Genomic DNA, 14,596 nt, shown 5'->3' with positions numbered 1-14,596 from the left:
AATCAGACAAGGGAGGAATAGGATTCCAGATACTGAACAGAGCACAAGGAGCATCACTTTGTTCCACCATGCCCCATCAAATAGTTTGTCCCACCATGAAGATTGTAAAATTGAATTCCATTTTTGGACAGGGACATGGGCCACCTTTTTGATTTCGGCTGCCAAACCTCTTATGGTTTCCCCATAGTCATCGATCTTGATATAACATTCTGATTCATTGAATTTTCCACACACTCCCCCTTCCTCGGCCAGCAAATAGTCTAAAGCTATTCGAATCTGGTACACAAAGGCCCGTACCTGGGTATTCTGCTGACTCAGTAAATCCAGGGCCTCAGAGGTGTGATTCGATACAATTTCCACCACTGCCTGCAGCCAAATCAGTCTGTTCAGTAGGTAAATTGGAGTCCTATACCCGTAGCTTCCATCCTGAGCCCACGTGGCCGGCCCATAATAATCAATTATTCGTGCCGCTGGCCACTCTTCCTCCCCCCAGGTTTGCTTACCACTTATCACAGGTATCATCTTTTTCAGGCGTCTCCTCTCCCTTCTCAGGGTCTCGTACAATGGAGCCCCCAACAGATTACTTTTTGTTCTCAGGAGGGTAAAGAAGACTGGTCGGATCATGCCTAAAGTGCATGACCCCTTCCATCTTGGGGGTAACTCACTGTATGCTTTTTTCCCACAAATCCAGTAAATTCCATCAGGGGCTTTCCATTTAATATTTATTTTCCCTGGGTCTCCCCAGTATTCTCTCATACCCTCCAAGGATTGGAAAGGGTTGGCTCCTTTGACCCAGCACAATCCCATCCTTTTGTCCCATTCACAATTTGTCTCATTCTTCCAGCTCCAATACCCCGAAGGGGGCTCTGGCTGCCAGACCTTGCTTTTTGTGTTTGAGTTCACGGTCAGGGTAGATGCACACGGAGTGTATTCCACCATCTTGGTGTACTCTCTTCCCTCTCGACTGACACAGATTGTACTAATTACCCTTTGATCCAAAATCCACCCCTCGGGTCTCTGCACCAATTTTGAGACCCTCGGATTGTCCCATTTTAAGAGCTGCTCTGGATCCAAACCTTCCCCTTTCCAAGGCCATTTTTCTGCAGATTTCAGCCCTCCACAAATCCAACAATTCAACAAACCCAATTCTGTTGCAATTTCTTGCATCAAATCAATGAACAGGTTTCTGTCTGGGGAAGGTAATTCCCCATCAGCATATTGTCTTTCCAGTATTTCATACAGTTCACCCAATGTTTTCAATCATTCCTGATCGATTCTGTTTCCTCAATTCTGACTCCCTTCGTTTCAGTTCCTGAGTTCTCTCTCTCATCCTTCCCTCAGGGTCCTCATTATTTTTATTTTTCGCAAAACAAACAACCCTATCATATTGCAGGCACACTCTGTCATCATTTGCCAGTGCCAGGTCCAATATGAGCGGGTCCTTGTTCAGGGTAATTTTACTGTCAAATTTCATATTCTTCGCCATCCAGTACATTTTCCCATTTATCGTGCATATTCCCTGCCTTACATTGTCATAACACAATGGGTTCACCTGGTGATATGCAATAAAAATAGATTCTGTCTTCCCCTCGACCCACATGGTTTGGTTACACTGGTTACAAATGGGGATTGACATTGGTTCCATGCTTCATTTCCTCATTTGATGCTTGTGATCACTTGACTACCTGTTCCTTAGCCCAGCCTCGGGATTGATACAGCAAGTCCTGATCTCCAATTCACATAATTTTACTCGAGTGCCATTCTTCCAACAGTACCTGCCAGTTCTCTTGAGACATTCTTTCAGGGCTTGGTATGCTGAGTGTCCCCCGTCCCCTGCGACTGGGACCACCTGAGTGCACTTTCCACACTCATCTGCGGAGCTCTTGTTTCCGCCTCTCATTGGGACCTCAGTGCACAGACTCTGTGTCCCACACACAACTAGGCTCAGGCCAATCAGGATTCCCACCAGGCGTACTCCTCTGCCTTTGCCTCCACCCTCTGGGGTGCCACCAGTGGTGAGGAAGACCATCTTCACGGCAGCAGGAGAATTCTTTGGGGAACACGCCCTCCTCAGACCTAGCCACATACCTCCTCTTAAAGGCGCCCCACTGTAACACTCTGATGGCATCGGAACTGCACGGGACCCTGATGGATTTCCGGCACTCCACATCCAAGATTTCTGCTTGAGATCTAAGCTTCCCACACACCGCATTTTGAAAAATGTGAAACCACTCCTGCGAGTCCAATTCAATGATACCCAAATTGGTGGCTAAGGTCAGGATACGGTCAGTCAATTCAAGCTCCTCCTCTAAACACTGGGTACACAGTCCCTTTGGCCTCTGTCCCCTTCTACAATGAATAACAAAAACCCCTTGACAATCTTCACACTTAAAGTGTACAAAGGGATAGCATACACAATCTGACAGTATACAACTTACCCATTCACTGTCGGTCATTTACGAGGACTTTGGAGTCTGATCTTCAAGTCGCCAGGGGAAGGAGTAACCCTCCACTCGGGTGCTTCCTCCTGCTGTTTGATCTTTTTCACCCTAGACGTGTGCATCCAATCTTTCTCCACCATCCGAATGGCCGTGTCTATTGTCAGGAGCACAAGAAAAGGACTTCCCAGTGAGAAGAGAGCAGAACCTCTTTCCACATTTTCACAAACACTTTGTCCTCAGGTTCGATTTTGTGAATAGTGACCCCCAGAGGAGCACTCTGTGGCACTATTCCCTGTTTTCAGAGTTCCTGTAAATTCCTGTTGATTGCAACCAGATATGGTTGAATCTGACCATCCTCAAACCTGGGCACAGGTTTGAGGATGGTCAGATGTCCCACAGGCATTCCATGTTTATATGGCATTCCATATAGCATTTCGAACAGTGAGAGCCCCGTCTCTGAGTGAGGCATGGTTCGGATATTAAGCAGTGCTGAAGGTAGACATTTCAGCCAGGACATCTTTGTTTCCAAAATTAATTTGGAAAGTTTTAAAACTGTGCCTTCAAAGTCTGATTCATTCTTTCCACTTGTCCTGAACTCTGGGGTGCCACAGAGTGTGGTACTCCCATCGGATGCCCAGTGCATCAGCCATCTGCTTAATAACCTTTGATGTGAAATGTGTTCCCTGATCTGAATCAATGCAATTCACTACCCCATATCGGGGTACAATTTCCTCTAACAATTTTCTGGCCTCAGTCTGGGCCATTGCTTGTGAGCTGGGGAAGGCTTCTACCCAATGAGTCAATTTGTCCACAATTACCAGTACAAATTTTAACCTTCCCACTTTTGGCAATTCCATGAAATCAACTTGAATTCTTTCAAATGGTCAGTACACAATGGGGCGACTCCCCAGGGCAGCCTTTTTGGCCCTTGACATGTTTACTTTTTGACAAATCAAACACCCTTGTACCTCTTGTCTTGCCAATTCATAAATTCCCTTGCACCTGAAAAATTTCAGAAATTGCTCTGCCAGGGCTTGTGCACCCCAGTGCATTTTCTGGTGCAATTTCTGCAAAATCCTTCTGGTAAAACCTCTGGAAACGAATTCCCTCCCATCAGGTAACCTCCACTTACCTTCCTTCAATTTACCTCCGATCTTTTCATAGCATTCGATCTCCTTTTGGGAAAGCTGAGGAGGATCGTCAGGGGTTTCTTCCCTTTCGATCTCCGGGGTACTTACCACCATCAATGCCGTGGTTTTAGCCTCCTGGTCCGCCAAGTTGTTGCCTCTGGTCCAGAACTGAATTCCTGTCTGGTGTCCCTTTACATGGACCACCGCAATTTCCTCTGGCCCCTTAGACCTTCTAAAATTTGCCGGATTAACTCCCCGTGCATCAGTCCCTTTCCTCTCGTGTTGATCAGTCCCCTCTCTTCCCAAATTTTCCCAAATGTGTGAACCACCCCAAAGGCGTACCTTGAATCTGTGAAAATTGTTCCCTTTTTCCCTTTCAGTCCCTTCAATGCCCTCAAAACTGCGTACAATTCACATGCTTGTGCGGACCAGCTCACATTCAGGGGACCTGCTTCTATCACCTTTCCTGTTTTCCCATCCACGACCGTGTATCCCAATTTTCTTTTCCCTTCAATCACTCTGCTTGACCCATCCACTAACCACTTCTCCCCCTCGTCCAATTCTTCTTCTTCCAAATCCTCCCTGAACTTCGTCTGCAACTTGACCACCTCCACGCAATCATGAACCAACTCCTCTGCAGCCTCCCCAAACAGAAAGTGTGCATGGTTCTGCGCAGTTGTTGTTCTCAACTCCAAGTCCTGCAAGTGAATCAAAATGGCCTCATGTTTTAGCAACCTTGCATCAGTGAGCCATTTGTCTGCCTTCTGCTGTAGTATGCCCTGCATGTTGTGCGGTGCAAATACTACCAACGGTGCGCCGAAGGTTACCTTCTTTGCCTCCTCCACCAGCAAAGCCACAGCCACAATCACCTGCAAGCAGGTGGGCCAGCCCCTGCTGACCGGGTCCAAAGGCCAGGACAAGTAACCCACAGGTTTCCTGACCCCCGCCCAGTCCTGCTTCAACACCCCATGTGCCGTGTGACTGCTCACATCCACAAACAACTGAAAGGGTTTCCTCACGTCAGGGAGGCTCAGCACTGGTGCTGCCGTGAGTGCTTCCTTGACTCCCCTGAATTCCTCTTCGTCCGCCTTTGTCCATTTGATCCGGTCTGTGGTGAGTTTCTCATAGAGAAATTTCACTTTTTTGCTGTACCCTTCAATCCACTGCCAGTGATATCCCAACAACCCCAAAAGCTGCTGGACCTCCCTCTTTGTCTGCGGGGGTGGCAAGGCAATAATCCCTGCCACCCTTTCCGGGTCCAGTTTCTTTTTGCCCTTGGTTAACCAGGGTCCCAAGTACCTGACCTTGGGCTCTGTGAACTGCAACTTTGACTTTGAAACCTTCAACCCCCTTTCCCCCAAAAAGTTCAAAAGCTCAATTGTGCTCGCCCTTACCTCCCCCTCCCCCTGACCTGCGACCAACAAATCATCTACATACTGTAGAAGCTTTGTCCCTCTGGTTGCTGCAAAATTACTTAAAACCTGTTCAAGTGCCTGTCCAAATAAGTTTGGAGAGTCCACAAAGCCCTGAGGCAACAAAGTCCACCTGAGCTGCTGCTTCCTGTTTGTCTCCGGGTCTTCCCACTGAAACGCGAAATAATCGTGGCTGTCCTTGGCGAGAGGGCAGGTCCAGAAAGCGTCTTTTAAGTCAATTACACTGTACCAAGTGTCCTTGGGAGTGAGATTGTTCAGCAATCTGTAAGGGTTTGAAACTGTGGGGAACAAAGTCTTAGTCCTCTGTTTCACAGCCCGTAAATCCTGCACCAGCCTAAAGCTGCCATCTGTTTTTCTCACCGCCAGAATTGGGGTGTTGTGCCTTGACATGCAGGGCTCCAGTGTGCCTTTCTTTATTAATTCATCAATCACTGGTTTCAAACCCCTCCTCCCTTCCATGGGGTTGGGATATTGTTTGACCCATATGGGGTCTTCTGGTCTTTCAATTTCAACCCAAATTGGTTCTATGTCCAGCCTCCCAGCTTCCCCTGGAACATACCACACCCTCGGGTCTAGTTTTTTCTCTTCTGGAACAGTGAGGTTTTAAAGTCTCACCTTGAGCCAAGGTTTTTCCTCCGCCAACCCAATCCCCAGGGCCACCATCATGTCCCGCCCCAGCAAATTAAAGTCCGCACCCTTGGCCAATAAAATATTTCCGCTGTGTTTTCTGTTTCCTGTGTCTATTTCTATGATTTTTATGATTGGAACTTCCAAAGGATCCCCTTTTGCCCCAGTTACCATCATAGAGTCATTGCTCATAGAGCACCCCTTTGCTAACTGTAGCACTGTTGTCCATTCCGCCCCCAATCCACCATAAACCACGTCACTTCTTTGTGAGGTCCCACTCTTAATTTTACCAAGGGCTCCCTCGACGTTCCGGACCCCAAACTGAAAAGTCCCTGACACCCCTAATCTTCCTGGAACATTGCCTAGTCCTTGGCTTTGTTGGGACAATTCTGTTTGATGTGCCCCTTCTGTTTGCAGTAAAAGCACTCAACATCCCGCTTCTGTTCGCCCGAGCCCCTCCCCTGGGATGGACTCGGTTTCTTTGCTGGCGCCTTTTTCGCTGTGTCCTTCCCCTGTTCCTGCTTCTGAGCCTCCCTTACTGCTGCCACGAGAACCTTGGCTTGAATCTTTTGTTTTTCCTCATCCCAACGCATGTATACTTTCTGGGCTTCCCTCAGCAGTTCTTGTAACCCCTGCTCTTGCCACCCATCTATTTTCTCTAGTTTTTTCCGAATGTCCTCCCAGGATTTTGCCACGAACTGTGTTTTTAACAACACCATTCCCACTGGGGAATCAGGGTCTGTTCCTGAGTACATTCTTAGACCCTTTCGGAGTTTTTCCAACCACTCCGTGGGGGTTTCGTCTTTCCCCTGACATTCCCAGAGCACCTTGCTCATGTTCTGCCCTTTCAGTACCACCTCCCGGATACCTTGAATAACCATATTTCTTAAATTTATCATCTTTTGCCTCCCCTCTTCTGTCTGGGCTTCCCAAGACGGCTTCTGGTTTGGCCACCATTCCTACCCGGCCCCCCCATTCGGGTTCCATTTTTCCCAATCCTTGATCGCAGCTAACCGGATCATGTCTCTCTCCTCGTTGTTAAATAACGATCTTAAGATCTCTTGGAGATCCTCATAGGTGTATATGCTGGTTCCCAAAAACTCATCCAACCTCTCCACCACCCCCAAAGGATCATCCATTAATTTTCCCATTTCCTTTTTGAACGCCCTCACATCACTTGTGTCAATCGGGGTGTGCACATACCCAATCACCCCCGGAGCTGTCGGCACCTCCCATAAGGGATAGATGCCTGGTTTTTCCTCCTCGTCCTCACTTTCCCCATGGTCGCCCTCCTCGTTCTCTGCCTTGTCCAATGTGCCAGGGGAGAGACGTCCCTAGAGACGTCTACCTTTCCTTCCTCAATTTTCGGACATGCCTGCGGCAGCGGCTGCACTGCCGCCATGTGGCCATGTGGGAAAGCGGATGCCGCCACCTGCTCTGGTGGCGGCAGCGGTGCGGTTGCCTGAGCTTGCGGATCCCCCACCTCGGGAGGCATTCCTGGTGCCGCTGGTGCCTGAGCGGGATCAGGCTGCTGCGGGGCCACAAGGCAGGGGGGTGGAAGATTTTCCAATGGTTCCCATTCCCTCCCTGTTTTTGCCACGTGCTGGAGAGCTCGTACCGGGTGTAGACCCAAACAAGCATGTCTCCACATGTCGGCGTACTCAATTTCCTCAGTCAGGATCCCATGGGCTGCGACTGGCCATGTCGCAGTCAAACAAAGACAAGTCCAGGTTTTGAATGTGCTGAATATTGACCAGAATCACGTATTTTCCAATCTCCTTCCCTCCCCATTTTTCCATAGAAAAATGGATCATTTTCTTCTTGGACTTCCCCACCCTCTGCAGGTTTTCATCCCAGTGCTCCAGCATCCACCCCAAGGAACTATCTCTGGGGATTTCTGGTAGAATTCTTCCAGGGACTTGGGAGGGTTTTTCCTGAGTTTTTTCTGGTGTCTGCTGTTTCCCAACCCCATTTTCTCAAGGAATGTTACAATTTTTCTTACCTTCTCTTGTTTCACCGGGACATCCGTCACAGGTCCCGTCTCTCTCTCCAATGTTGGGTTTTCCGGCTCACGAAAAGCCGCCAGCCTGACCAAGTCAAACAGCGAACCGCTCTGCCAACTTTTTGGGCTGTTTTCTTACCTGCTTCCTCCGGTTTCAGAAGGCAGACAGGTTCCCAGAGGTTTCCAGGCTCCTGATCCCAACCGTGACCGGTTTTCCCCCTAGACTCACCCCGAGTCCCGGGTCTTGTGTGTTTCAAACAAAGAGCTTTGCACTTCCCTCTCAACCGATCACGTCCCTCGTGGGATGGTGAAACTGCGGTCTTGGGGTCCGCACTCACCTCGTGACAAAGTCACATCTCACACACTCGTCCGATCACGCTCCACCCAACCACACAGTACTTACGGTTATTTTTCTTGTATGGATCTCTTCGTGCACGTTGAGTTTTACGAGTGAAAAAACCTCGGGTGTCGGAAATCTCTCTAGATCTTTCCGAGCTTTGCCAAGAATTGGGCCCTCTGTCTCCCTTGGCTGTGGTTCTGGTTGCAGCACGCGGCTCTGGTTACGGTTCGCAGCTCCAGTTGCAGCTCTTTGGGGATCTGATTGGTTTTTCGGAATCCAATCCTGCTTGGGCCGCTGAAATCAGCAGGGCACCCCCTGGGTGGGAAAGGGGTTCCTGAACCCCAGTATTAGATCACGTCGGGCTTGTCACCAAATTGTTATAAATGGTCAAATCGGAAACCAAATTTATAAGAAAATTTAGCAATGATTTATTAGATCCTTAACAAAATAGAATTTTGAGAAAAACCACCACAGCCAAGGCAGCGTCAGCCCTGGATGTTGGCACTGTGTGAACCTGGATCAGACCAACAAAGTGTCAGCGTCTCCCTGGTGGTTCACCCCGACTGTTTCATGCAGCGAGTTTATATACAGTTTATTCTGCCTGAGGCAGAAATGACTGAATGTTCCTTTGTGTCCCTTCACATGTAGAACTGAGGCCATACATGTGCGGGAATAGACAAAAGTGAGTCCAGGTGTCTCGATGGTTGTCTGAACACTTCGGAAGAGTCCGCATTCACATGTAGCAGAGTGGCGCTGGTGCTTGAGTGTGGTAGATGCAATCTCCCAGGTGCAGGTCCCTGGTGAGTGGCCCTGACATTCCAGGGAAAGTCAGCAATCATGGCCCGGGAAGATTTCATTCATACGTTAACAGACTTGATATTATCTTAAGGTTGTCCAGGAACTAATTGAATAAACATAAGACTCTGCTCCCAGCCGGGTGGTCAAAGACATAGCTTGGATTTTACAATATTTTATACATAAATAGCATGAATTATCTCTATCATATACTCCACTCATGTTTAAAAATGAACGTTAGCTTCCTTGTCCAATTTAAAACCTGGTGGAAGAAGGCTGAATATTCCAGGAATAACTCTGTGAATTTTAAATGAAAATATATAACATTTTCACATCACTTCCCCATATATTCAGCTGCCTGGATATGGGTTGTCTTCCCTCAAACTGACTGCGCAGAGGTACCAGCATTTGCTGGTCTTAAGAGTTCTTATGTTGGCCATTTCAAAAAAAAAAACTCAAAAAACCAAACAACTACAAAAAAAACCCCAGAAAACAAACAACCCCCCCAACCATATTTGCAGTCCTTGAGTTTCTTTCAGAGCTGAGCTTTAAGTTCAAAGGAAGTAAGGGAAGTAAATTCTTATCCTTTAGCTCCACTTCTGGAAACATTCATCCAGTGACTGAAGTATGGGAACACTCCATAATTTGTAGTCCATGATTTTTGCAGGGATCAGTGGTTAAGACTTGGAGCAGGAGTCACTGTGCTAAGCACAGTTTCCTTGGGAGCTTTTCATTATAGCATTCTAGTATGGATTTGAATTTGGTTTAGATTGTCTTCTGCTATGAGCTCTGGTTGTTCCCTTCATTTCACTGTGTATCTTTGCATGAATGCACCTGTAGTTAAATCTGCCCTTCCTCCAGCTCAATCACTGTTTGTTTTCACCTTTGAAATGTAAGAATCTGCATTGCAGTCACTTGTTAGCTTATACACCCAGAGTTCTGGTTTCATGGAGGTTGTAGTGTTGCAAGAAACAATGAAATAAACAAAGTAGCCTATTTTGTAATAGGATGAATTGCAAGGTAAGAATCCATACAGAGAGCAGTAATAGGCTGTAACTTGCTGGGTTTAGCTGCCAAAGATTTTTGTCACAATCTCCACTGTTCTAATGTTTAGATGTCCAAAAATCTAACGTTGGTTAAGCCTGAATTTTCAACTAACTAAAAATGTGAGAAATAAAGATTTAGAGAACATGCCAAGCACTCCACTGGGCTTCATAAGATTTACGGCAGCATGTACCATCAGCATTGCTTTTCTGATGAGACAAAATAAATGCTCCTCTGCAGAAAGCTGGTTATGAGTAATCGAGTTCAGCATATGTAATTTGGTCTGCCTCAACAAAAGTCAAAAGACATTGCACCTTTCCTAATTGTAAATATTTAGTGTCCTGGTTTGATAACCTGTACTTCATAATGTAGTGGAAAAACCCATTATCACAAATGCTCATACTTATCATGTGCTGCAGGATCGAGAAACAGATAAGCAGGTTCCGAGGATGGTTGCCCAGAAAGCCAATGAAACTGGACAAGGAAACACTGCCAGATCTGGAGGAGAATGACTGCTATACTGCTCCATTCAGCCAACAAAGGATCCATCAGTGAGTATTCTAGCATATATTCTAGCATCTCAGTGGCAAGGTGAAAACTTTTCCTTCTGGATTCACCTTGGAAAAAATTGATTCCTTTGTTCGTGTCTTAAGGACTAGTGCCTTCATATTAGCCCTTTTTCACAAAAAGGAAGAGATAACTAGTCTATATTTCTATTAATTAAATGTCCAGCTCAAAGCTAAGGAAATCAATGGGAAAGTTCCTTTTAATTCACTGGAATTTCAATTACATCTTTAAAGGGATCAAATGGCTATTTTCTCTCAGGTCAGAATTGCAGTTGTTCTTTTTCACTTAAAGCTGTGATTAAAACTTTTCTCAGCATTCCTTATGTATTTAGCATAACCAAAACTAGTCCTTCATCACTGATGTTTGAAATATTGATACTTGAATTTAATTCCTAGTTATGACTGTAGAACAAAAAAAACTCTAAAGAAAGCAGACAATGTCAATTTGATTGCATTTCTCTTTCAATTTTATGGAAGCAAAACTCCTTGCAAAATGGCAGTGTTCAGACAGTGTTTGGACCTAGCAGTGACACTTTTCCACCAATGACACCAGTGTTGGACAAATGTCAGAGAAATCACTTGGCTACAAGAAGCCTTTATTCCCTTGCAAAATGCAGAGCAGAAAAAGTCCCACATAACTTTCATAACTCATATGAAATTTAAGGGATGTCAAATTTTTGATGTCTTATGGGTAGTTAGAGAGTTTGTGATATGGGAAACAGTCATTGACTGAGAGCAAAACCACAAAGATTAGGCAGCACTGTTGAGGATACCAAAAGAAGACAGAGAATGAATTATAGGTTGCTCCAAATTCTGAAATATGTGGTTTTATTCAGGGAGAAGCCAGGTTGACAAAGCTCTAAAATACCTCATTTTGAATGAATAATTTTTGCAGGGGTTTGATTTACTAGCTGCAATAAAAATGAGTAAAATAAACCTCTGCCACAAATGGCATCTTTCCAAATACAGCAGAAAAACAAGAACAGGTGCAAAACTCCAGGGAAATTTCAATAGAAGTCTGTTTGATACAGAGATGGGTCAGTTATTGTGCCCTGCAAAAGGAAGAGTAGGTGCAAACTAGTTTGAGAATAACTAGTGATACTAAAAAACTAATAAATCAGGATGTCAGCATTAATGTTTTTATTACCAGTAATATTAACTGCTAACGTGCCTTAAAATTACTGCACATAGGAAAGGGGTTGGTAGTTTGTTCTGAGAGATTTTTTTTGTGGCTGAAAGGAGGATTGACATTTATGAAGAGTATTTTTAGAGTATTTCTTTTTCATTCTTCTGCCTTGCTCATTTTCATGTTGGTAAACTGTCAGGAGAGTTTATAAGAAGTGTTAGTTTCATTAACACTCCTGCTGTTGTTTGACGCTTCTTTTACATCATGGCAGCCTTGGAAATTTTACTTTTACTCCATGGCAGACCTGACATTTTCTGCTTAGCTTTCTGTGTGTAGTCTTCCTATCCTTTTGTGTGGGGCTTATAAAATGTTGGCTGAGCTGGCCTCCTTCTCACAGAAGATGCTGGCTCTGACAGCAATGGTGTTCCTATTGTGCTTCAGCCTGTTCCTTGTGCCTGACTTGTTTTGTTTCACTAGAATTTTGAAATACAATGACTTGTTCAATATTTTTCTACTGAGTTGCATGCAGGTATTTCAATTTTTTAACCCAGAGACCCACAGTATTGTTTTAGGACTGTGAAGATAAATAATCACTGAAATTCTTGAGATCCTGAAAAGGAGAATTGCCATCTACAGTAATGTTATGATAATTTAGCTTCCATTTTGTCAGTGGTAAGAAAAGTCCATACCTTTTGATATTTGGGACAGTTAAGGTTTTGCTGGTATGCTCTAACCATGTGACCAATACAATGTAATTATACTGGAGGCTACAAACTTGTCATGGGTGGTTACTTGTGGAGTTCAATGTTCGAAGAGCACATCATCCTACAGTCTAGAAGAGCAGTGACAATCTCCTTCCTACTCTTGGGCCTTCAGCTGTGACTCTGCCTCCTCTTCCATCACACAGTAGTGCCAAAACTGATTCAGAGAGAACAAGTACAGGACTGGAGGGGTCCCAGTACCAACCCAGTGTTCAGCTAGCTGACCTTAGTGTTAAGACTTTTCATTGAACATATGGCATTTTTTTGAACAAAGTAAATGTAACTCATTCAGTTCCTGAAGTCCTCAGAGGATGCAGAATAAATGCGAGTTTTTTTGTCCTTTTGCACTGTATTAAGGTGGTAGCAGAAAAATGCCACCAGTGTCTGCTTTTTGTCAGAACTTATGTACAGATTTTGAGTTTTAAGTTTACAGTAGAAGCCATACAATTTTCCTGCACATCTAGAATCCTAAGTGAGAGGAAGAGATTAGTGGGAAGTACAGTCAACTGTTCTTTGAGAAATACCCACAGGAACCTAAAATATATAATCAGTCTTTTAATTACACTGATGAGGATTTTTCTGGCTATTGTACAAGTATTTCTGGAGAGCAAGATATGTACTTCTGGCAGTTGAAAATATTTTGGATTTCTGTGTTGCCATAAATTACTGTTTATCCAAGATATGCTTAATGAAGACCATGAAGTGAATCACTCACAATTACAACCATCTCGGAAGCACAAAACTTAGTTTTCAGATAAGATCTCCATGGCCTCACAGTAGATTTTGCCACATATCCTACCTGGAGGCTGCCAAATTCTTCCTTTTTTCCTGGTTTTATGTGCTTTGCATCTTCTAAAATATTATGCCTTAAATACTCATATGAGCTTGGCTGCATTTGATATATTGCAATTTGGGTCTAAAATTCCTTATTTCTTCCTTTCTTCATAGCATCAGATGTCTTTCATGTCACCAAAGAACAGGCAGTTTATCTTTTGTGATCTAGCCACAGTTTCCACATAGAGGACTCCAGTCCAATACAGATTTTACAACATGACTTGAGTGGAGACTTCATTTGTGATAGTTTCTTTTAAAAGCATGGAAAGACAAAGAACTGACAATACTTACAATTCAGTGTCTGGGGTGGAAAATAATTAAGAAAAAAACCTTACCTGAGCTTATTTCCATAGGAAATAATATTTTAAAAATATTCATGTACAAGGAGTGTATGCAATTTTAGTAGATCATTTCAATAGACTTGTTCTTTCTTGCATTTTTCTTTCCCATTCAGATGGAAAAAGGCCAGATGTGGAGAAATTCAGCTTTCAAAAAAAAACTAAGTTTGTTTTAAGAGGCACAGCTAGCCATCTGTCCTTCCTCCAAAACTGGCAAAGTAGAAAACACAAGAATGACATTTGTGAGATATGACTATAACTTTTGCAGCACAGCTTCAGGTTTTCTTTTAAATTATGGCATATTTCATAGGGTATATCTCAAAACTGTCAGTACAAGAGAAGACCAAAATTCATCTTATTTCTTAAGTAATAGAAAATCTCTTTTTGGAGGAAAGTTCTGCCAAGCACTTTTTTTTTTTTTTTTTTAATTGTGTGGAATACAAAAAGATTATTTTCAAGATAGACTTCTGAGTAGTGTCTCTTTTTTGCAGCCACAACTTGGAAAAGGCTGTGCTTATACCAAAGTATTTCTTCTGAAAATTATCTTTTACAAGAATGCACAAGATGTGAGAAATGTTTACCATTAGACACACTTAGTTGTTCTTCTACTACATCTTATTTATTTATCATGTAGTCAGCTGCTAATCACTTGGGAATAGTAACAGCAGCAATTAGCTGCAATTTCTGAGGTAACTGTACACTAGCTAGGGAAATATGTTAATTGCTGTTTAGAGATTTCAAACTCTATATCAGGAGCTATTTCCCCTTTGTTTTATCTTTCTAAGGCAATAAACTCTCTGATTAAATATTAACCTAATATATAATTGAATGACCACTTAAAATAAATATTTGTTACTTAGTGAAAATAAGATTAAAAATTTACTCAATTAGGAGGACTAGGATAGTAACATGATTAATTAAGCAAAAAATGCCCCTGCATACCAGAGGTTAATAGATTTCTTCTCATTTATATTATGTCCCCTTGTGGTACATAAGTCTTGTATTTTTTCCAGATTTCCAAGATATGTGTCTCTCAAAGTGGAGTTGCTTTTCAAGCTTTTTCTGATGTTCAAATTGATCTTAACAAACCCCATCTCTACCAAGATGATCTGTGCCCATGTTCCCTTAAGTCCCCTCACCCCAAAATCATGGATAGATC

General features: G+C 43.9%; 1 protein-coding gene across 11 annotated transcripts in view; it reads left to right on the top strand.

Annotated features, from left to right (window-relative positions):
* The window catches only part of ANO4 (anoctamin 4), a 187,330-nt gene that overhangs the window by 114,051 nt on the left and 58,683 nt on the right, over positions 1–14,596 (top strand). For all 11 annotated transcript variants that reach the window (XR_013182362.1, XR_013182361.1, XM_077178703.1 and 8 more), the window contains one exon: positions 10,232–10,363. Coding sequence is in view for 9 of the 11 variants with exons in the window: in XM_077178703.1 (XP_077034818.1) it covers positions 10,232–10,363 (132 nt within the window). In the remaining 2 variants the exon portion in view is untranslated. The remainder of the gene's footprint in view (positions 1–10,231; positions 10,364–14,596) is intronic.

The sequence above is a fragment of the Agelaius phoeniceus genome, chromosome 5 (genome assembly GCF_051311805.1).
Source record: "Agelaius phoeniceus isolate bAgePho1 chromosome 5, bAgePho1.hap1, whole genome shotgun sequence".
Taxonomy (NCBI): domain Eukaryota; kingdom Metazoa; phylum Chordata; class Aves; order Passeriformes; family Icteridae; genus Agelaius; species Agelaius phoeniceus.
This window is presented reverse-complemented; position numbering and strand designations above follow the sequence as displayed.